Raw genomic sequence first — 19,317 nt, 5'->3', positions numbered from 1 at the left:
TACGTGCGGTTAAGTTAACCCATGAGATTGGATCCTTGCCATTTTACATGTCAAAGCATTTTGGCATTTGGTTTACTTCTGTCCCCAGAAATAGCTCAGCTTAGGATACTTCTGAGAATGGCTGAGGAAGGGGCGGGGCTAGGCACCCGTCAACCCAGTGGATAAGGTTTGGTTAAATTACCAGCGTTATGGGCACAAGCAGGGCATTTGAGGGATTTAATGGGACCATGCATTGAAGGAAGAAATGTGTTCATGAGTAGGTGAAAGAGAAGAGCGACAAAGAGGATCGTGGAGGCAGATACGGAGGCAGGGACATCTGTTTGTTCAAGAAAGGGAGAGGAGAGTCGGCAGTGTAAATAAAACCTTAGTGGTCCCCTCTTAATGTGTTTACTCCTCCTTCGAGGTGCATTCCCTGCCTTCCCTACCTTATTGCCTTTTTTTTCCTTTTCACCCCCCACTCTTTATTTTTAAACTAATTTCCTCTTGTCTGGGCTTTAGTCTTCAGGCCTCGGTGTGCCAGGCCTCCGCATAATCGGTTATTGTCCCGCCAGATGCAGGCCTGCCCTTACTGCTCGCCGCTCACCCAGTGAGCACAGAGGGTCTTTCTCTGGGCTCTGCTGCAGTGCGCGCCGAGGGCGGCCCTGGCCCTTCTTCCAATACCTAGTAATGCCTTTTTCTTCCCGACTTTACGAATACACGGTCGTTTGATCATTTCTTATTTTGAATGTTCTTTTTTTGTGTGCCAACAGAGAGAGAGATGACTTAATGTCTGCACTAGTTTCCGTAAGGAGCAGCTTGACATATGCGCAGCAAAGGGAAGCAAGTGCATATGAGCAGGTGAAACAAGCTGTGCAGATGACTGAGGAAGCCAATTTTGAAAAAACCAAGGCAAGTCTAATAGGATTAGAATAAAAGCATGCCATTATTGCTCTTTTTTTTTTCCTGAGTTTTTCTTTGGGTATTCTTCCATCACTAGACTCTTTTCCAAACACACAAAGTGAATACCAATTTGTTAGTGTTGACTTTTCTAAATTAAACAAATTTACTATTTGGAAAATTATTATTCCTCTGCAAATACTCCTGTTATATCACTATTCAGAAAATGTATGCAGCCAGCCTCATGGCCGAGTGGTTAAGTTCATGCACTCTGCTTCGGCGGCCCAGGATTTCGCCAGTTCGAATCCTGGGCACGGACATGGCACCACTCATCAGGCCATGCTGAGGCAGCGTCCCACATGCCACAAGTAGAAGGACCCACAAGTAAAAATACACAACTATGTACCAGGGGGCTTTGGGAGAAAAAGGAAAAATAAAATCTTAAAAAGGAAAAAAAAGAAAACAAAAAAAGAAAATGTAGTGCAGTGTGGTAAAGTACTTTGAGAGACGTATGCTTAAGCTTTTTATTTGCTGATAATTTTTAGTGCTGTGAAAATCGAAACACCCATACTCACTCATTTGTGTATGTTCATGTACGACTGAAGACATCTTTTTTTTCTCTATTCATGGGAAATTTTGAGAACATCCAAATATGCCACAGATGATAATATGTGTGTATTTAATAGCATCTTGAGCTATGAGTCTGGATCCATTGTATGCTCAATCAACCATAATTGACAGTTATTGATCAGGCAGTGTTCTAGGCACTGTAAACACTAGGAGGTTACCATTGATTCATTGTTATCTTGATTGATTGCTATATTTGGGGGCCACACTTAATCCATTAAAATTGCTGTGTATTTTCCCTATACACACTAGCCACACTTCAAGTGTTCAATAGCTAAATGCAGCTATTGATTACTGTGTTGGACAGTGCAGATACAGAACATTTCGATCATCACAGAAAGTTCTGTTGGATACCGTTAGTCTAAGCCGTATAGTAGCAGTAGTGTTATACTGGGCTATTCAACTCTGTATTAAGCCTCTTCTCAGTCATTGCTTATCCGTTTGTCTCTATCCAGTGCATCCCTAACTCTTCCCAGACCATTTAACTCTCACTGTTTTCATTACTAATGCCCCTGTGTCTTCTAAACCTTACGTTGGTTCTGACCAAACTCCCTAACGTCTTTATTGTTTCCTGAAACACTCCTGTTTCTTCATTTGTACTGAGCTCTGCTATCCCTTAATGATCTCATGATCCTCAACCCCCAGCAAAGGCCCTTTGTCACTCATTTCCTCTCATGTGCTGCGACAGAGGAAGCAGCATTCGCCTCGCTCTTAACTGCCGTGTCTAGGCCTTTGTTTTGGCACCTACTTTCAGTTCTCATTCCTCTTTGAGATCAGCGTTGTCTCTCTTCTCCTTAATCTTAGTCATTATAAACTCTCAATCTAGAAGACACTCTTTGACACTTTTTTAAAAACAAAATCCTGCATTTTATTATTCGGGTTTATAAAATAGTTATGGAATCTTTGACCCTTTTTTTTTTTTAAAGATTTTTTATTTTTCCTTTTTCTCCCCAAAGCCCCCCAGTACATAGTTGCATATTCTTCGTTGTGGGTCCTTCTAGTTGTAGCATGTGGGACGCTGCCTCAGCGTGGTCTGATGAGCAGTGCCATGTCCGTGCCCAGGATTCGAACCAACGAAACACTGGGCCGCCTGCAGCGGAGCGCACAGACTTAACCACTCGGCCACGGGGCCAGCCCCCTTTGACCCTTTTTAAGAGCTTTAGCGTCTAACCCGTTTCCCTCTTGTCTTTGTCCACTCAGGCTGCCATGACAGAAGTACCACAGACTGGGGGGCTTAAACCACAGATACTTATTTCTCGCAGGTCTAGAGGCTGGGAGTCCAGGATAAGGCACTGGCAGGTTCTGTGTCTGGTGAGATCCCGGTTTCAGGTCTGCCTTCTCACTGTCCCCTCACAGGGCGAAAGCGGTGAGGGGTCTCTCTGGGGCTTCTTTTATATGGCACTAATCCCATTCATGAGGGCTCTACTTCCATGACCTAATCACCTCCCAAAGGCCCCAGCTCCAAATACCGTCACATTGAGGGTTGTGTTTCAACGTGTGAACTTTGGAGAGGCACAAACATTCAGTCTACAGCGCCCTCCACCTTACCTCCTTTCATCATCCTTAAACGTTTCAACATCCGTATTGTTAATATATGCAACACCTTGGTCCCAACACACTTTGGCTTCGTTAATTCTATTGTTTTTTCCCTACTCTGCTGTAACTCCCCTGTGAACTGAAGTGTCCATCAGATCTTAGACTCTGAAACTGCTCGCTTTGACCAGAGATTTGCTTTTCTCCCTATCCCAGTTAAATCTACTCTGTGTCTTCATTTCTGCCTCTAGTTCGTCAGCCTCCTCTCATATCTCGTTTTCTCTGTTGTCTCCAGGCTGATCTTCTACTCTTTCCTTTTAAATATGAATTTTACAATCCCAGATTGAACTCATTGTGTTCACTTCCCCAAAACTGCTGTGTCCTCTCCTCACTGAATGGCACCTTTGTCCACTAACATGCCCTAACCGGAACCTGAATCCTCTCCTTCATTCCTTACTTCCAACCAATCACTGAGTACAAATCTTAGTTTCTGGAGTTTTCCTGAATTCTTTCCTCACTGTCACCTTTCTTGTTCAGGCCCCCTGTAACGTCTGGATTTATGAATTACAACAGCCTTGTCTCCTTTCCTTCGCTCATTCCCTACACTGCAGCCAGAAAGTGATCTTGCTTCAGGGCAGATCTGATCATGTGACTCCCTGATTTAAAGTCTTTCAGGGATTTCCCACTGCCTTCAGGATAATCTTCAGACTCTTTCAGAGCCTTATAAGGTCTGGGAGAACATGCTTCCTTTTAACCCTTCACTGCCACTTGTGACTCTCCTCCAGCAGACTCAGCCACCATCAGCTTGGAAAGCCAGTCGACTTCAGAGGTTGGGCCTGGTCTTATTAGAATTAACCAGACTTAGAGTCAACTTTCAGCCCCACCATTCACTAGCTTGTGACCTAGGGCAAGTTGTTTAATTCTCTATGCCTTCATTTTTTCTCATCTGTAAAATAGAAATAATATCTGACTTCTAGGGTTTTCATGAGAACTGCATTTTGAATAAATAGTGGTGCTGGTGGTGATGACCATTAATCCCCCTGATTATGCCATGCTTTTCCCAGCTTCCGAGTCTTTGTACATGTCATGCAGATTCTTCTCCCCCACTGCCTGCATATTTTCTCCATCCTTCAGATCTTAGTTTACATGCCAGTCTCTCTGGAAAATCTTTGATCTTCCATCCTAGATTTGATGTACATCTTATGTGCTTTTTAGCAGTGTTTCTCAGTCTTGGCACTGTTGACAATTTGGGCCGCATAATTCTTTGTTTCTTAGGTTATCCTCCATATTTTAGGATGTTTAGCAGCATCTCTGGTCTCTACCCACTAGATTCCAGTAGCACACCCCTCTCCCCCAAGTTCTGACAACTGAAAATGTCTCCAGACATTGCCAAATGTCCCCTGGGGTTGGAGGATTGCACCTTGTTGAGAATCACTCTTTATTAAAGCCTTTATCAAAATGTATTGTTATTGTTTATTTGTCTATATCTTTCATTAAACTTTAAAATCTCTGGCAGGGAGGAACATATCCATCTTGTTCACTATGAAATCCCTAGCATCTTGCATAGTGCTTGGTGTGTAATAGTGACTCAGTAAATATCCACTGACTAAGGGAAATGCAATCTATTTTCTCACTAACACCCTAGAATTCCTGTATTCTTATCTTTCTAGTTTACTCACTTTGCCAGTGTCCAGTGAAAGTTAAGCCCAATCACACTTTTTTTTCTATTGCTGCTTTCAGCCTATCAAGCACGGCTGAAGAAAGCTATTGAAGAAAGCTATTTAAGAAAGCCCGGGAACAAATTCCACAGGAGATAATCCTGGTTGCCTTCAATGGGTATAGGTGCTGTTTAGCAATTCTTTTTTTGCAGTTAACTCCCTTATCTATAGACAGGAACTCCACTCTTCCCTTCCCCAACTCTACTCTTACCACCTCACTCTCAGTAGATGACCCACTGTATTGAGATCACGACCAACTGACAAGAGCCTCTTCAGCACCTCCTCATCCCTCAAATGTGTCTTCTACTCACCTTTTTCTTGTGCATCTGGCCCCCTTACTTCCCAGGATGGGTCTCTTTCTCTAAGTTCTTGATATCTCCTACTTCTAGGGTTTTGGGCCCTGAGCCGTTTGTCATCACGTCTTTCTTGTGTCTTCTGTCCTTCCGTCTTCCTCATCCTATTTTTCTCCCTCATCCTATCTGCAGCTGTTATTCTTGTTTGAACAAACAGAGCAGCCTGCCCTTGATCAGCTTCCACTTAACTTGCTGCCATCTCACCATCGTTTCACTGGCAGACCTTTTCGAACAGGCCTCTACCCTTGTCACTTTCTGTTCACTCCTGAACACATCACAGTCGGGCTTTCAACAAACTGTGTTCTGATTTCCTGCGGCTGAATGCTCATGGAGTGCTCCCAAGTCACTTCCAGATTACTAAACCCAGTGAGCTCATCTCATTCCTCAGTTGACTCAGACTCTGCGGTTGTGCAAGCCATTAACTGTCTATCGTAACATATCATCCCTTTCTCGTGATTTATCTGATGTTTTACTCTTGTGGGTCCTCTTTATATTGCTCCTCTCTACTCCTCTCAAGTCTCTTTTCACTTTTTTCCACAAGCCTTTAATGCAGACTTTCCTCCGAGTCAGTTCCTGGCCTCCACCCATGTTGTGCTGGTTTCTGGGATCCATTCTCTCCTCTCATGGCCAGACCGTCACCTTCATTTGAACACTCCTATGTTATGTCTTGAGCTCTGATAGCTCTCCCGAGCCTCAGGCCTACATTTCTTGCTGCTACTAGACCTCTTTATATGGATGATTTGCCACCAGGATCTGAAACTCTGCACAAGCAACTTGTTAATTTTCTCCACCTTCCTGTCCACCACTCCTTTTCCTTCTACCATTTTCTGTATTATCTTTTTCAGACAATGGCATCATCGTCTTACCAACAGCCCTGGTCTGCGTCCTTTAAAATATCTTGGCTCCTCCCTGTCTCTCACTCTCTACATCCAGTCAGTTACCAAGCTCTCCCTCTCTCTTCGGAGTCCCTTACTGAGCTATGCCTGCCCTCCATTCCTCTGAGTAGATGCTCTGATGCACCCTGTGCAGACTGTTGCAATAGCATTCTAGTTGGTGTCCCCGGGTCTCTTCCAATTGCAGCATATCTTTCTCCTTGCAGCCAAAGTCTTCCTGAAGTGCAGATTTGCCTGTTCAGGTAGCTCTCCTCTTGCAGTAGAATGAACGACAGATTCCTTAGCATGGTCTTCCAGATCTTTCACAGTGTGGCCCCACTCTAACTTTTCTAGCCTTATCTTTTACTACACTCTTTAATATAATCTCTGCTATTTCCAGAACGTGACCTACAGTTGACCATTTGAATTTGTTAACGCTATATTTTCTGCACTGTATTTATCTGTGAAATCTCTATTCAGCCGATGAGGCTCAACTCAGCTAACAGTCTTCCTAGAAGTTTCCCCAGCCCCTTCTGTCTGAATCTTGTTTAATCTCTTCATCCTCTGGGTTCCTGCTGATGCTGTGTATAATTCTGGTAGCTGTTTATGTAGCTTGCTCTACTAAAAGACCTTAAAAGTCAGGTCTGTGACATCTATCAGTGTATTCCCCACATGGCTGGTTACATATTAACTGCACAGTAAATGGTTGTTGAATTAAAGTCAGTTATTAACTTTACATAGTAATGTGAATTTTAGTAATAGTGATTTTCAAAATTTAACAGTTGAGAACTAGAGAGGCTATTGTGTATTGTGAATCCATAGAATTTTTCACTGGACTAGTAATAATGCAAGGATGGAGTTCTAGGCAGTTTACAAAATGCAGTGCCGGTCTAGTAGTTTATATCTCTAAGGTATGGTAAAGCACATTAGGAATTTTGCTTTCTGAGAGTAAAAAGTGAGATGGCATACGTATTTTAATTTTAGAATCAAACCCTTGATTACTGGGCTCTGTAATGGTTACTTTGTTCTTATAGTTCCTTGACATTTGTTGCCATCTAGTGTCCACTTTGTACATTGCATGCTAAGGAAGCAGAAGGAATTTTTTTGTATTATGTATTTATATTTATAGTGGCAGTGGAAACACCTGAGGATTTTATAAGAAAATAAATTTATAACATAAGAAAGTTAGAATGCCAAACATAGAGTCAGTTGTGAAACTACCTTGGATCAAATGCCTACTCTGCCGCTTTCCAGATCTGTGATCTTGGGCAAATTATTTACTGTCTCAAAGCCTGTTTCTTCAACTGAGTGATAGGAACCACTTAAAATTTACTGAAGGGCTTAAATAAATTAATCCTTGTATAAATAAATTAATCCTTATAAGCCATTTAGTAAAGTATCTGGCAAGTAGTAAGAGCTCAGTAAATGTTTTTGTTTATCTTTGAAAATTGCAAGTCGTTACAACAGGGGATAATATTAAAAGAGAAAAAAAAAAATAACCTGGGAATAACTGAGGGTGGAGTAGAGGCTCCTGTAGCGATGCCTTGGGAAAGCTACAAGATGCCAGGTTAAGCAGGCCTGAGACCTGCCTGCTTCTGTTTGAAGGGAAATGTTGACTTCGACGTGAGGTTACCATCAGCATAATCTCAGATGAGATAACCCTCTGAAGAGTTTTTAAAAAATACCAACCTGGTAGGTTGAATAAATGTCCCCAAAACTTTTTTTTCCTTTTTAAGTATCCCAATTATCGTTTTTCTTGGACTACAGCGGAATCAGAAAGGCAAGAATTAGAAAACTGGAAAGAAAATCAGAAAAGCATTGTGTATTTGATTGCAGGCACAGTCATAGAAAGTAATGCTTCTTGATATGTACAATATCTGCCACAAAACAAAAACAAATTATAAATATCTTGAAAATGGGAGGTAGGGATAGACTGACTGATAGGTTTCTAGTAAGCAAGCGTTTATAAGTTAAAATCAATATTATGCATTATTCATAAGCTAAAATTCATTGATAATCATTTTTATTTTGTGGGCTTTATTTCATAAAAATAAAAACATTTTCATAAGTTTTTAAGTTTACATTCACAAGTATGAACTCTATATTTCTCATAAGATCTTTAATTCTTTAATCATGAATTCTTCTATCACAAGGATTTCTAGGAACCTAACCCTAGCAGTTAAGAAGGACTTTTATATGTCCTAAAATAGTTTTTCTATTTTAAAAATTGAGTTGACTAGACATAAATTTGTTTTGGAAAATGTTTTGACCCCATTAAGATAATAATGTATACTTCTTGGTTTAATAAAACTAGGACTGGGAATATCAAGCCCAATAAATTATGTTTTGAAAAAGGTGTTAATGTGGCCAGCATAGAATGACCACAAATAAAGAAATTTCCTGGAAGAGAGAAGGTCTTTTATGGATTGAGTCTACTAGGTGGGGAGAAAGTGTAATTCCTCAACTTCCCAAGACCTACAAGCATTTCCATCAAGAAAGGGGCTGCACTCCAGGAAAGAGAGAAGCCAACACTTTGGGAATTCTAGGGAGAAATGGCAGCCACAGGCCCCAAATTGGCTTGATCACCCATGAAGATCTATCAGTTAGTGGTAATTGACCATTGACTGACCTAGCCTTGGAGAATTCAGTTATTCCTTTACTGCATGGTTAGAGGAGTATGATCAGGGATACTGAGTCAGCTGGGATTCTAGAAAGTAGGAGAGGGAGCCGTAGAATTAAAAGGAAAAGCTTTAATGGAAATAGTGTATAAATATTTGTTTAGTAGAACCAAATATTCTAGTATGTGAGGTCCATTATAAGAGAGATATCTTTAGAAAGATTAAACCACTTTTCTAATTCCAAGTGTTATTAAATCTTAATATTCTCTTCATTGTGGCTGGGCGTATGTATTAAAATCAAAACGAATAGAAGTAAATGCTATTTTATGATATGGAGTCATTGGTCACACACCAAGAGAAGTCCATAACCAGTTTTTAATGTAGTGTCTTCATTCATTGTTTCATTACTGCTTTCATACTTCCTTCATCATTGGGGGTGGCTAGTCCAAGTAGAGAGAAGGCCACCGACAAACCAAGGCTTCAGCAGTGGCTGTGTTTCAGCGCTTTCTCTCCTCTTATCTCGGCATCAGGCCTCCTATCCTGTCAGGATCCTTTACTGTTCCCGAGTTGACTGCCTTCTTTGGATTGATTCTTTTTATTCCCATAGCCTGATCTTTAGATCTGCAGCAGTCCCTTCCACTGTTCCTATAGTTAATAATGTTAGCTCTGAGTCTTTGTTCAATTAAAAACCTTCTGATTGGGTATATTGGTTTATAGTCAATGATCATTTTATTCTTTCATGCCAATAATAGTCATTATATCAGCAAAAGTTATGAACATATTTTAGGTTCATATAAAATATTTTTCACAAGAGCAATTATATTCTGAAGCACGAAAGTCTCTAACTCATAATATTTCAAGCTCCTAGGGCTTAAATTATAGAAAAATTATGCTTTTTCATTTCTTTTAAAATGTTCTTTTCCAGGCATTCTCATCTGGAATTGGACTTGGGACTGACTCCCTAGGAGAATCATTTTTAGTCATCGTATTTCCTTATCTGTTAATCTGACACAATTGAATTTTACCCCCATACTTTGTGCCAAGGAGTACAGAAACTTTTGAGAAGAGTTTACAAGAAATTGGAGTTTAGTGCTTTCCAGAGGAAGAGAGGAAAATTCATATATCCTAGACATTTGTCTGTATTTATTATTGCTTTCACCAGAGAGAAGCATGGCTATACATGAAACTTATAGTGCTTACTGAGACAATTTCTGTCTCTATTAACAACAAAAGTGACTGTCAAATTTATAATTACACAGTATGTAAGTCATAAGAGATTTGAGTTTCTTGCTACCAATTCAAGGGAAAATAGAGGTTGGGTGAGGGAGATATTGTAGATTAGAGCCACTGGGATAAAAACTAAGACACCATAGAATGATTCAGATTTTCTGTGCTAAGCACTTTAATTTTATTGGGACTTATTTTTAAACTGAGATTATTTTAAATCTATTTATCATTTAAAGTGTTCAAATAATTTTTAAGCATGAGCAAATGAAAAATCAGTCAAATTTAGTACTTATATATTTCTTGTGTATAAACATGATATATAACTGAAAATGCTAGAACACTTCCTTTTTCTGATCCCCTTTTTTATAATTCTGATTCATCAGTGGCTCTCATCAAAGTGCACTACCTGAATTTTGTTAGTTGATAAATTAATATAGCCTTAATTATGAAAATTGAAATATCTGAACACATGTAGTATCTGAATACTGTTTTAGATTAGTAAGTGGTGTTAAGAAATAGAAAATTATTCTACTTGACTTTATAGTGTGTTTTAACTATTTTAAACAAAATTAAAACTTAATTGTCTCGTTTTCCCTTTATTTTTCCAAATTCTAAGCTCCATTTCACTGTCTGTTTCCGGCAGGCTTTAATCCAGTGTGAGCAGTTGAAGAGTGAACTGGAGAGGCAGACCGAACGACTTGAAAAAGAGCTTGCATCTCAGCAAGAGAAAAGGGCCTCTGAGAAAGAGATGATGAAAAATGAAATAACAAAAGAAAGGGAGGATATTGCGTCAAAGGTACTTAAGGATCCAATTTGTTACCCACATTGCAGAAGAAATGTTTGTGCTGATGTCATTGATGATTCTGTAGGCTGCAATTCTTGAATGAACTTTAAATTTTAAAACCTTGTAAGTAGTCAAATTTCTTATAACTTAAAGCTCATAAAAATTTTCTATTTTTCCATATATTTCTCAGTAAAAGTGATATTCCCTGACCCTTCCAGATAAAATAATCCATTAGATTCCATCATATGAAATTGTGAAATTTGCTTTAATCCTGTCGTTCCTCTTAATTCTGTCTCTCCTGTTGGTCAGAGGGGAGCAGGTGCCCTGCAGATATCCGATTTTATTTCTACCTTGGCTAAATCAAAGACAGATGACTCCCCTACTTCATGCCCACTCCCAAATTAGACTTGCAGAAAATAAAACATTTACAAGAAACCAAGTAACCAAGAAAAAGTGATTATGTACCCTGTACAAATAGGTTCTTACAAATTTCAAGATGAATAATGACCATAACCAGGTGAATAAATGGAAGGGAGAAATTAAAGGTGAAAGGAACAGAGACCATGAAATGGGCAGTGTTTGAAAACAGTAACAAACTGGAATGTGGGAGTGTGGCAGTCACAGGACCCATGAGGTTCCCTCCTGAAGTTTACAGACTAGTGGGAGAGGTAGACATTAAACGCTTCCTTCCGTAAATGAGTTTTTAATTACCACTGTGACAAAGGCATGAAGGTACAGTATAGCATACTGTGAGAAAGTATAACAGGTCAACATGACCCAGTCTGGGCAGTCATGAAAGACTTTCCTGAGAAGAGATTTTGAAAATGAGTCTCCAAAGGGTTGAGTAGAAGCCGTCAGGTAAGAAGTTGAGACGATGAGCTTCAGACCCAGGAAAAAAATACCCCCAAGACTCTAGAGGTGGAAAGTATCGTACTTCCTAGGAATTTAGAGAAGGCCAGGTGGCTGGAACGTAGGAAGTGAGGGACAGAATAATGGGAGATGAGTTTGGAGAAGTGTGCAGGGACCAAATCATGAATGGCCTTAAAATCCAAGTGAAGGATGTTAAACTTTATCCAAAAAGTGTTGGAAAGCCATTGAATGGCTTTAAATTGGGCAGTGTCATGATGGCATTTATATTTGAGGAAAATCGTCTGTCAAGAGATTGGAAGGAGAAGCAGAATAAATGCCTGGAGATCGGGTGGGAGGGAATTATGGTAGTCCAGGTGGGAAGGGATGGTATCTTGGACCTATTTTTTGTTGACTATTTCAAATCACTGTTAGTCCCCTCACATTCTCTGCTGTACCGCTTTTCCTCTCATTCTCAGCAGACAGTCTTACTTACCTAATGAAGAAAATTGAAGCCATTAGGTGATAACCACTTCAACTATTTATTTTCCCCCTCACCTCTGGCTCAAAGTAAACTTTGACCTGCATCCCAACCCTGTCAGAATGGGAGAGGCGTAATCCTGCTTCTTTTCTCTTGCTCTGGATCCCATCGTCGTCCACCACCTCAGGGCCCTTGTTCCATTCGTTCCCCCTCCCTTCTGAATCTTCAGACTTTCCTTCCCTACAGCCTCTTCCTTGTCATCAGGAAAATACTCTCAAATTCCTCTCACCTGTTGAAAGAAACAGTCTCTCAATCTTGGCTACACAGTAGTTCCGGAAATCTCATTGCCCAGTCTGCACCTCAAACCACTTATGTGAAGCTGTCTGGGGGCAGGATCCAGGTATCAGTATTGTTTAAAGTTGCCCAGGCGAGTTCAGTGTGCAGCCAAGGTTGGACGTCACCTCAGTAGTTCTATCTCCCTCCTTTCTCTTCCCCTTAACAGTCAAGTTTCTGGAAAGATCCATCCCTATGTGCTGCCTTTATTTTCCCATCTCGCATTCACCCTTCAGCGACTGCATTTCAGCTTCTGTGCCCACGGTCAATGAAGTTACACTGCTATGTTTGCTGAAGACGTCCTTGTGCTATTTTTAGGGAATATTTTTAAGTTTTTATTCTTAAAAGATTCTCTTTCCTTAATTTCTCTGAATCTCTATTCTTGATTTGGGAGAATGACGGTGTGTGCTTTTTAAGTTACTCTGAATTTCAAGTGCCTTTGAGACAATGAAAGACACTCATCCAGAAAGCAGCTGTCGAAGGCTCTAGAGTTTAGCAGAGAACTTTAGACTTAGTGTCTTTAGCACTACTGTGGCTTTCATTTCATATATGGTATTAATTCCTAAATCTTTAGCTCTCTAGTGAGCTCCCAAACCAGCTTCCCATCTTTCCCCTTGCAGGGGAAGCGCTTGCTGTCACCCTTGTCTCCCCCTCTCCCTCGCCCTATGCATCATTTAGTCACCCAGTTCTAGAGAGTCAGACCTCCAGGAGTTTTACATTGCCCTGTCTCTCCATCCCACTGCTATCCGTATCTGACTGTGGATGATTCCTATAGCCCCAGTGGTCTCCTCGCTTCCAGTCTCACCTCCTTCTCATCTGTTCTCTAAACCACAACCAGGGTGATCTTTCTAAAATGCATATGTCAACATGTCATTCTCTTGCTTTCAAATCCTTTCATGTCTCCCTGCAACCACTTGGATAAAATTTAGATCCTTAAGTGTAGCATTAAGTTTCTATATTTTTCTTCCTCTCTTTGGCTCTCCAGTCTCACCTCCCTTCACTTTTCTTGCACTTTCTCAAACATACCAACATACCAATCTGCCATACGTTTTTTCATTTCAGGATTTTGCTTGTGCTTTGCCCCCTGCCTAGGGGAATCTTCCTCTGCCCTCTCTGACTGACCCTCCAGAGTTCTTCTTCATACCACATCCTCTCACAACCTCCCAAAGATAATGGGGAGCCTCTCCTGTGGGCCCCCATAATTTAGTGGATTGCAAATTCTTGTTGAATTGTCTGTCTCCTCTCATTTACTATGTGTCCCTTGAATGTGTGGTCTGTTAACATCCTCATTGCTTGGCACAACCCTCTCACAAAAACGTGCTCAATAGATATTTGTTGAATGGATGATTGTAAAACAAGGGGAGGAAGCAAGGCCCTGTGCCATTGGAGAGGTCTGACTCAAATGCCGAGAATTCAGAGGGTCCAAACAGATCCCTGTCTGCAAGAGATCATGGAAGGCTTTGTGGAGAAGGTGGGGTTTTAGCTGAGCTTTGAAGAATGAGTAGGATTCAGAAATGCAGAGTATGGGGGAAGGAATGCTGGTTCTCACCAGCATGAATAAGGTGTGAAGGGAGGTAAAGTTGTGAACTGTGTCTGTGTCAGAGAAAATGATATCAATAGCAAAGACCAGCTATCGTTCACACCCAGGAGATTTTTATTATCTGGGTTGTTTAGTGGAAAGCTTTTGCCTTGCTGAGTAGTTATAAAAATATGTAGATGAGAATTCCTGATAAGAAAGAACAAAGGAAGGCTGAAACGTGCCAGGCAGCGCTCCAGGTGCTTTCATATGTAACAGAACATCTTTCTCATCCTGCTAATTATTTCATGAATAAAGGTGGCAACAGGTACACAATGTTTTTCTGAGTCTGAGTCGTTTGGCCCCCAGTAAGCCCTGGCTGACATTTGATGTCTGAATGAAGAGCTGAGTGTGGCCCCAGCACTGAGAGAAGTGCTCTCACAGGATGTGGCAGAAAGAGGCCTTCAGAGTAGTAAAAAATGGGAGTTGACAGGATTAAGCTAGTTTTGAAAGTACCTAATATAATACCTGGCTTCGAGTGGGCATTTAGTAGATTTTAGCTTGTGGCGATTATCGTTCTCTATCTAGATTATCGATTTCTCTATCTAGAGAAAGAGAGAAGTGGCCTACTGGACGGAGTTCCTGGAACTTCGTGTTAGTGAAAGCAGACAGATTTGAAAATAAAGCACAGCTTTACTTTTTATTTATTAGCTCGAATGAATTTGGGCAAATTACTTAATTTTCTGAACCTTCTTTTTTCAACTGAAAATGAATCCCATATAATTCCTTCTTTAAGGAGATTGAAAGAGAGACAGTCTATCCGCTGCCCAGCACAGGACAGTAACGTTAATGCACCCCGACACTGGGGCGTCTGTACTCTGTGCTAGAACGAGGACCACTGCTTTCGTAGCAATGAGGAATGCGTGCGGGACTTCTAGATTTTCTTCCTTTCTTTTTATTATTTTTACTTCTTTCCTTTCTTCTTACTCCTTCTTCTTAAATTTCATTTGTGTGGAAAGCTCTAGAACAGATGCCTTCTACCCAGACAGATTTTGAGCCATTCCGCCACAAACAGTACCTGCTGTGAGTTTGTTTGTCATCTTCAGTCATGGTCCTTGGCTGCACTGAGCCCCTAGGTTTGCTGGTTCAATCAGTCATCCATCCTGTCTTTATTGAATGCCCCGAGGCCCACACGTTTTCTCAGTGGGCTCCCTTGATAGTAGCCCATCGCTCGAATCCTTAATTCTTGTTCCTCTTGTATAGGGAGAACTGCCTTTCACCATGCTCAGAACACTAGGGACTGCTCTTGTGTAGAGATTTCTATCAGGCTTTCCCAACTGGGGTGTCCTTGTCTCTTGCTGCCCCTGTCAAAGTTTAAAGGACTTAGCTGATGTCAACGCCCTGGGCATCCAGCAGTGTTGCAGCTGTCTGTGTTACTTCTGTCTCTGCAACAGATGTGGGTGGAGAAGCTCCTGTGGTGTAATGTTGACTTCCAGATGGTGGGCATGGGGAAAAAGAAGGTATGACAGCAGGAGAGGAGGCCTCAGGAAGTGGGTGACAGGAGGGAGCAGACAGGTAGTGGGCAGAGGAAAGAAATGATAGGTGGCAGAGGGGGGAATCATATGGAAAGAGTGCAATTTGTTACATGCTTTATAATAGAAACTGACTCAGAATTCACAATTAGCAAAATAAATGTCTGTGTATTTACTTCAAAAACCACACAATGTTACTATGTTTCCCATAGCATCTATCTCCACATACAGTATGATTTTTAGTAGCTGGTAATTAAAGTTTGTTGCTGTTGCGTGGTTCCAGAAGAGCTATGATTACACATTCATAATACAGAGACTCATGAACTTGAATTTTTAAATTAAGGAAATTAAATTAATATTTTTGATTTGTTACGTTTAACTTCTTTTGACCTTTAATTTTAGGTTCAGATTGCACTATGCATAAGGATAGTTCATAGCTTGATATCAATAAAAGTAATTTAATTGCAAGTTAAATTTGTAGCCAAGCTTTTGATGATAAGAACTACATGTAAACAACTATAAGTCAAATATACAATTCACAACCCCCAGAAAAGTTAATTAATACATCTACCTTCTAAATTAGAAAATAGCTACCAGGGCCCTTTGCTTTCTTTTGTTTTTTTTGAGGAAGATTAGCCCTGAGCTAACTGCTGGTAATCCTCCTATTTTTGCTGAGGAAGACTGGCCCTGAGCTAACATCCATGCCAATCTTCCTCTGCTTTATATGTGGGATGCCTACCACAGCATGGCTTTTGCCAAGCACTGCCATGTCCACACCTGGGATCCGAACCGGCGAGAAGTGGAACATGCAAACTTAACGGCTGCACCACCGGGCTGGCCGCAAGGGTCCATTGTTTTTGTAAGTGTCAACTTTCGCTAGTTATATAATTCAAAGGCAGTCTTGATTTTTATCACAAAATTTTAGTTATTGATTTCAGTTGTAAAGTTGAATTCAAGGGCCGGCCCCGTGGCCAAGCGGTTAAATTCATGTGCTCAGCTTCGTCAGCCCAGGGTTTCAGTGGTTCGAATCCTGGGTGCGGACGTGGCACTGCTCATCAAGTCACACTGAGGTGGCGTCCCATATGCCACAACTAGAAGGACCCACAACTAAAGATACACAACTATGTACCAGAAGGCTTTGAGAGAAAAAGGAAAAATAAAATCTTTAAAAAGAAAATTTGAATTAATACCCATGTCAGTGTACAATGGTAGATTTCAACTATTACTATTATTATTATTAATATTATTATTATTTCAAATTCATTACCAGGTCTTGTTTTAACAGATTAAAACCTGATAGATTTGGTCTGGTGTGAGGTAGCATTTCTTCTTCATTTTAAAACTACTACTACAAATAAGAAATTAAGAGCCTAGAAAAATTTGGCTTACTGGAGCAGAGTGAAATGTAATTGCAAACAAAAAACTATAAAGGTTAAATCTCAGATCTAGAAGGCATTTCTTAACCCTGAGAAGAAAAACTAAGAACCTGATCTCCGCAGAGTCCCTCAGAAAAGCTATTTCTTCTAATTATTCATTCATCAAACATTTGGTACCGCTTGAGGAACTTGGCCTTGAGGAACTTCTAGTCTAATGAGGAAACAGAGAACTAAAAACAGTGTGAGAAGAGGCTGGGGTGTGATAGAGGAAGAGTCAAAGTCTGAAACCACCAGGACAGCACGGGCAACGCTCTATGAGAATGGAGGCCGTCTGCAAGCAGCAGGCGAGACCACCCAGTGCACGCTAGCTGGGTATCCACGGGGCACAGTACGGGGCTCCTATTTTGTGCTAGGAGCTGGAGGTCAAAGAAGCCTTCGTGGAGGAGACAAGATGACGGCTGAGAGGAATCAGGGATGGCCGATGATGGGTGGGCCGGTGAGGTTTTACCAACACAGGGAGCTGCAGAGAGCCGCCTCCTGGTTGGTGGCGGGGTGAGTGGCTGCGATTCATAGAACAGCAGTAGCTCTCCGTAAAGACATCTGCCCCTCCAGCTCTCACAGTCGGTCCTCCTCTGCCCTCCCTGTGGGAGAAAGGTTTAAGAGTCGTCTGATTCCTGGACATCTCCTCGGAAATATATTCATGTCAATCTCTGTCATAATTTCAATGGGTGTCTGACACCTGTCACCTTAGGGTTTCAACTAAAACTTTGATTTTTATCATCTTGATAAATGTTTTCCAAAATGAGGGTAGAGACCAGGGAATGAATAGAAGGGGATTACGTGTTTAAGTCAGGGCTGGTCAGTGAGTTGAGGATGTAGAGAAACGGACTTACCAAATCCACAGAGAAATGACTTGCAGACAGCCCTGTGGCCATGCTGAGGCTCTATTAATTCAAGACATTTCTAGTATTTATTTTGTCAAATGACATTATCATTTAGGACTTTTATTCCCTCTTATAGATGTTGACCCTGTCTCAGAATATTGCCCAATTAGAGGCCCAGGTGGAAAAAGTTACAAGAGAGAAGATTTCAGCTGTTAGTCAACTAGAGGAAATTCAAAACCAGCTTGCTTCCCAGGAGATGGATGTCACAAAGGTACAAAGAGATATTTTAGTTTAATAATTGCGTAAATATTTTCTTTGAAAAAACTTTTACTCATGTACAAAGCTCAGAAAGAAGTTTGGGGGAGAAAAGTTTTGTTACTTGAAGATAATAAAAGTCCACATAATGGTGACTCAGCAAACATTTACTCAGGATCGGCAGGCTCTCTCTGGGTGCTGCAACCACAGAGGTGAACTGGACACAAATAATGTCCCCAAGAGCTGACGGGTTAGGTGACTGAGATAGACTTGTAAATAAGTTTTTTTACTTTAATTTTTCAACATTTGATGAAACTTGTATTTCTAAATTAGTTGATTAGGAGTAATTTTTGCCACAGGTTTGTTCCTCACGGTAATACTGAAAGACATATATTTAGAACACGAAAAGTCTGCTTAACATAAAAAATTCTCCACCTCTCATTGCTTTTCAGATTTAGTCTCTAAAATCAAGATTCTAATACTACCACTTCTTATTTTATTGGTCCTTAAATTTATAGTTTAAAATATCACAGTGTCTGCGTTACAGATGTCACAAACTTGTGAACCCAGAACTAAAGTGTTTCCTGGTCTTCACTGGCTAATGTAAGATACATATGTAAGAAACACCAGAAGTTCATGTACATTTCAGTAATCACTTACAACTAAGAAACTAATTATGGGCATGCATGATGTAATAAATTAAATCAATTTATTTTACACCAATACATACACAGATAATTTTGTTTAAAATATATACTCTTTTCATATTGCATTTTACTTCTCAACATATTTGTCTAAATTTTGACACATTTTTAATTCCTTTGTTGCTTTATAATTTAGTAATTAAAACTGGCTTTATCGTATGCTAGGAGAGGGAGGCTATTTTTTCTTTTTTTTCTTTGAGTTTCTATAATTGTCCATTTGCTTTCTAAAATTCAAGCTAGCTAGTGTAGAAGTTTTGAAATAACCATATATGCCCATATAGTTGATACGTTTTTGTGGAGGTAGGAGTGGAAGTAATGGAATGGTGAGAAGGAAGAGGTAATTAACCCAGGTTTATGAGTGAAAGCTCTAGCAACAGTCTTCAGCTCATCGTAGGGAGAGAACTCTCGGCTGGCACCTGGGACACTTTGTCTGTAGAGCTGTCCAGAGGGCTCAAGTGTCAGAAGAGTGCCGTGAGGTTGCTTCCATCCCCGAGATAAAGTAATTCTAGTTCAATTCGATTTGTTGATTTACTGTAGATGGAATTTAAGTGTTGCAGATAACTTAGCAAATTCCAAACTGAAGGTAGTAAGGCAAGGGAACTTTAAAATTAAGGGATAAAATAATTTTAAATAGGACCTAATGTTTAGACATTTATTTCGTAGAGTAATTTTGTATTGCCATTGGGTTTTAAACACTATGATTGTATGATTATTATTTTCTGGTATTATCAATTTGGATTCTTTCATTTCATTCCTATATGTAAATCAAATAGATTGGAGCA

At 40.4% G+C, this 19,317-nt stretch overlaps 1 protein-coding gene across 32 annotated transcripts in view; it reads left to right on the top strand.

The window, feature by feature from the left end:
- Window positions 1-19,317, top strand: part of SDCCAG8 (SHH signaling and ciliogenesis regulator SDCCAG8) — a 222,856-nt gene that overhangs the window by 47,214 nt on the left and 156,325 nt on the right. For all 32 annotated transcript variants that reach the window (XR_011535263.1, XR_011535260.1, XR_011535257.1 and 29 more), the window contains exons 9-11: window positions 750-888; window positions 10,468-10,620; window positions 17,713-17,847. Coding sequence is in view for 21 of the 32 variants with exons in the window: in XM_070602168.1 (XP_070458269.1) it covers window positions 750-888; window positions 10,468-10,620; window positions 17,713-17,847 (427 nt within the window). In the remaining 11 variants the exon portion in view is untranslated. The remainder of the gene's footprint in view (window positions 1-749; window positions 889-10,467; window positions 10,621-17,712; window positions 17,848-19,317) is intronic.

Source organism: Equus przewalskii, chromosome 31 (assembly GCF_037783145.1).
Source record: "Equus przewalskii isolate Varuska chromosome 31, EquPr2, whole genome shotgun sequence".
Lineage (NCBI taxonomy): Eukaryota > Metazoa > Chordata > Mammalia > Perissodactyla > Equidae > Equus > Equus przewalskii.
This window is presented reverse-complemented; position numbering and strand designations above follow the sequence as displayed.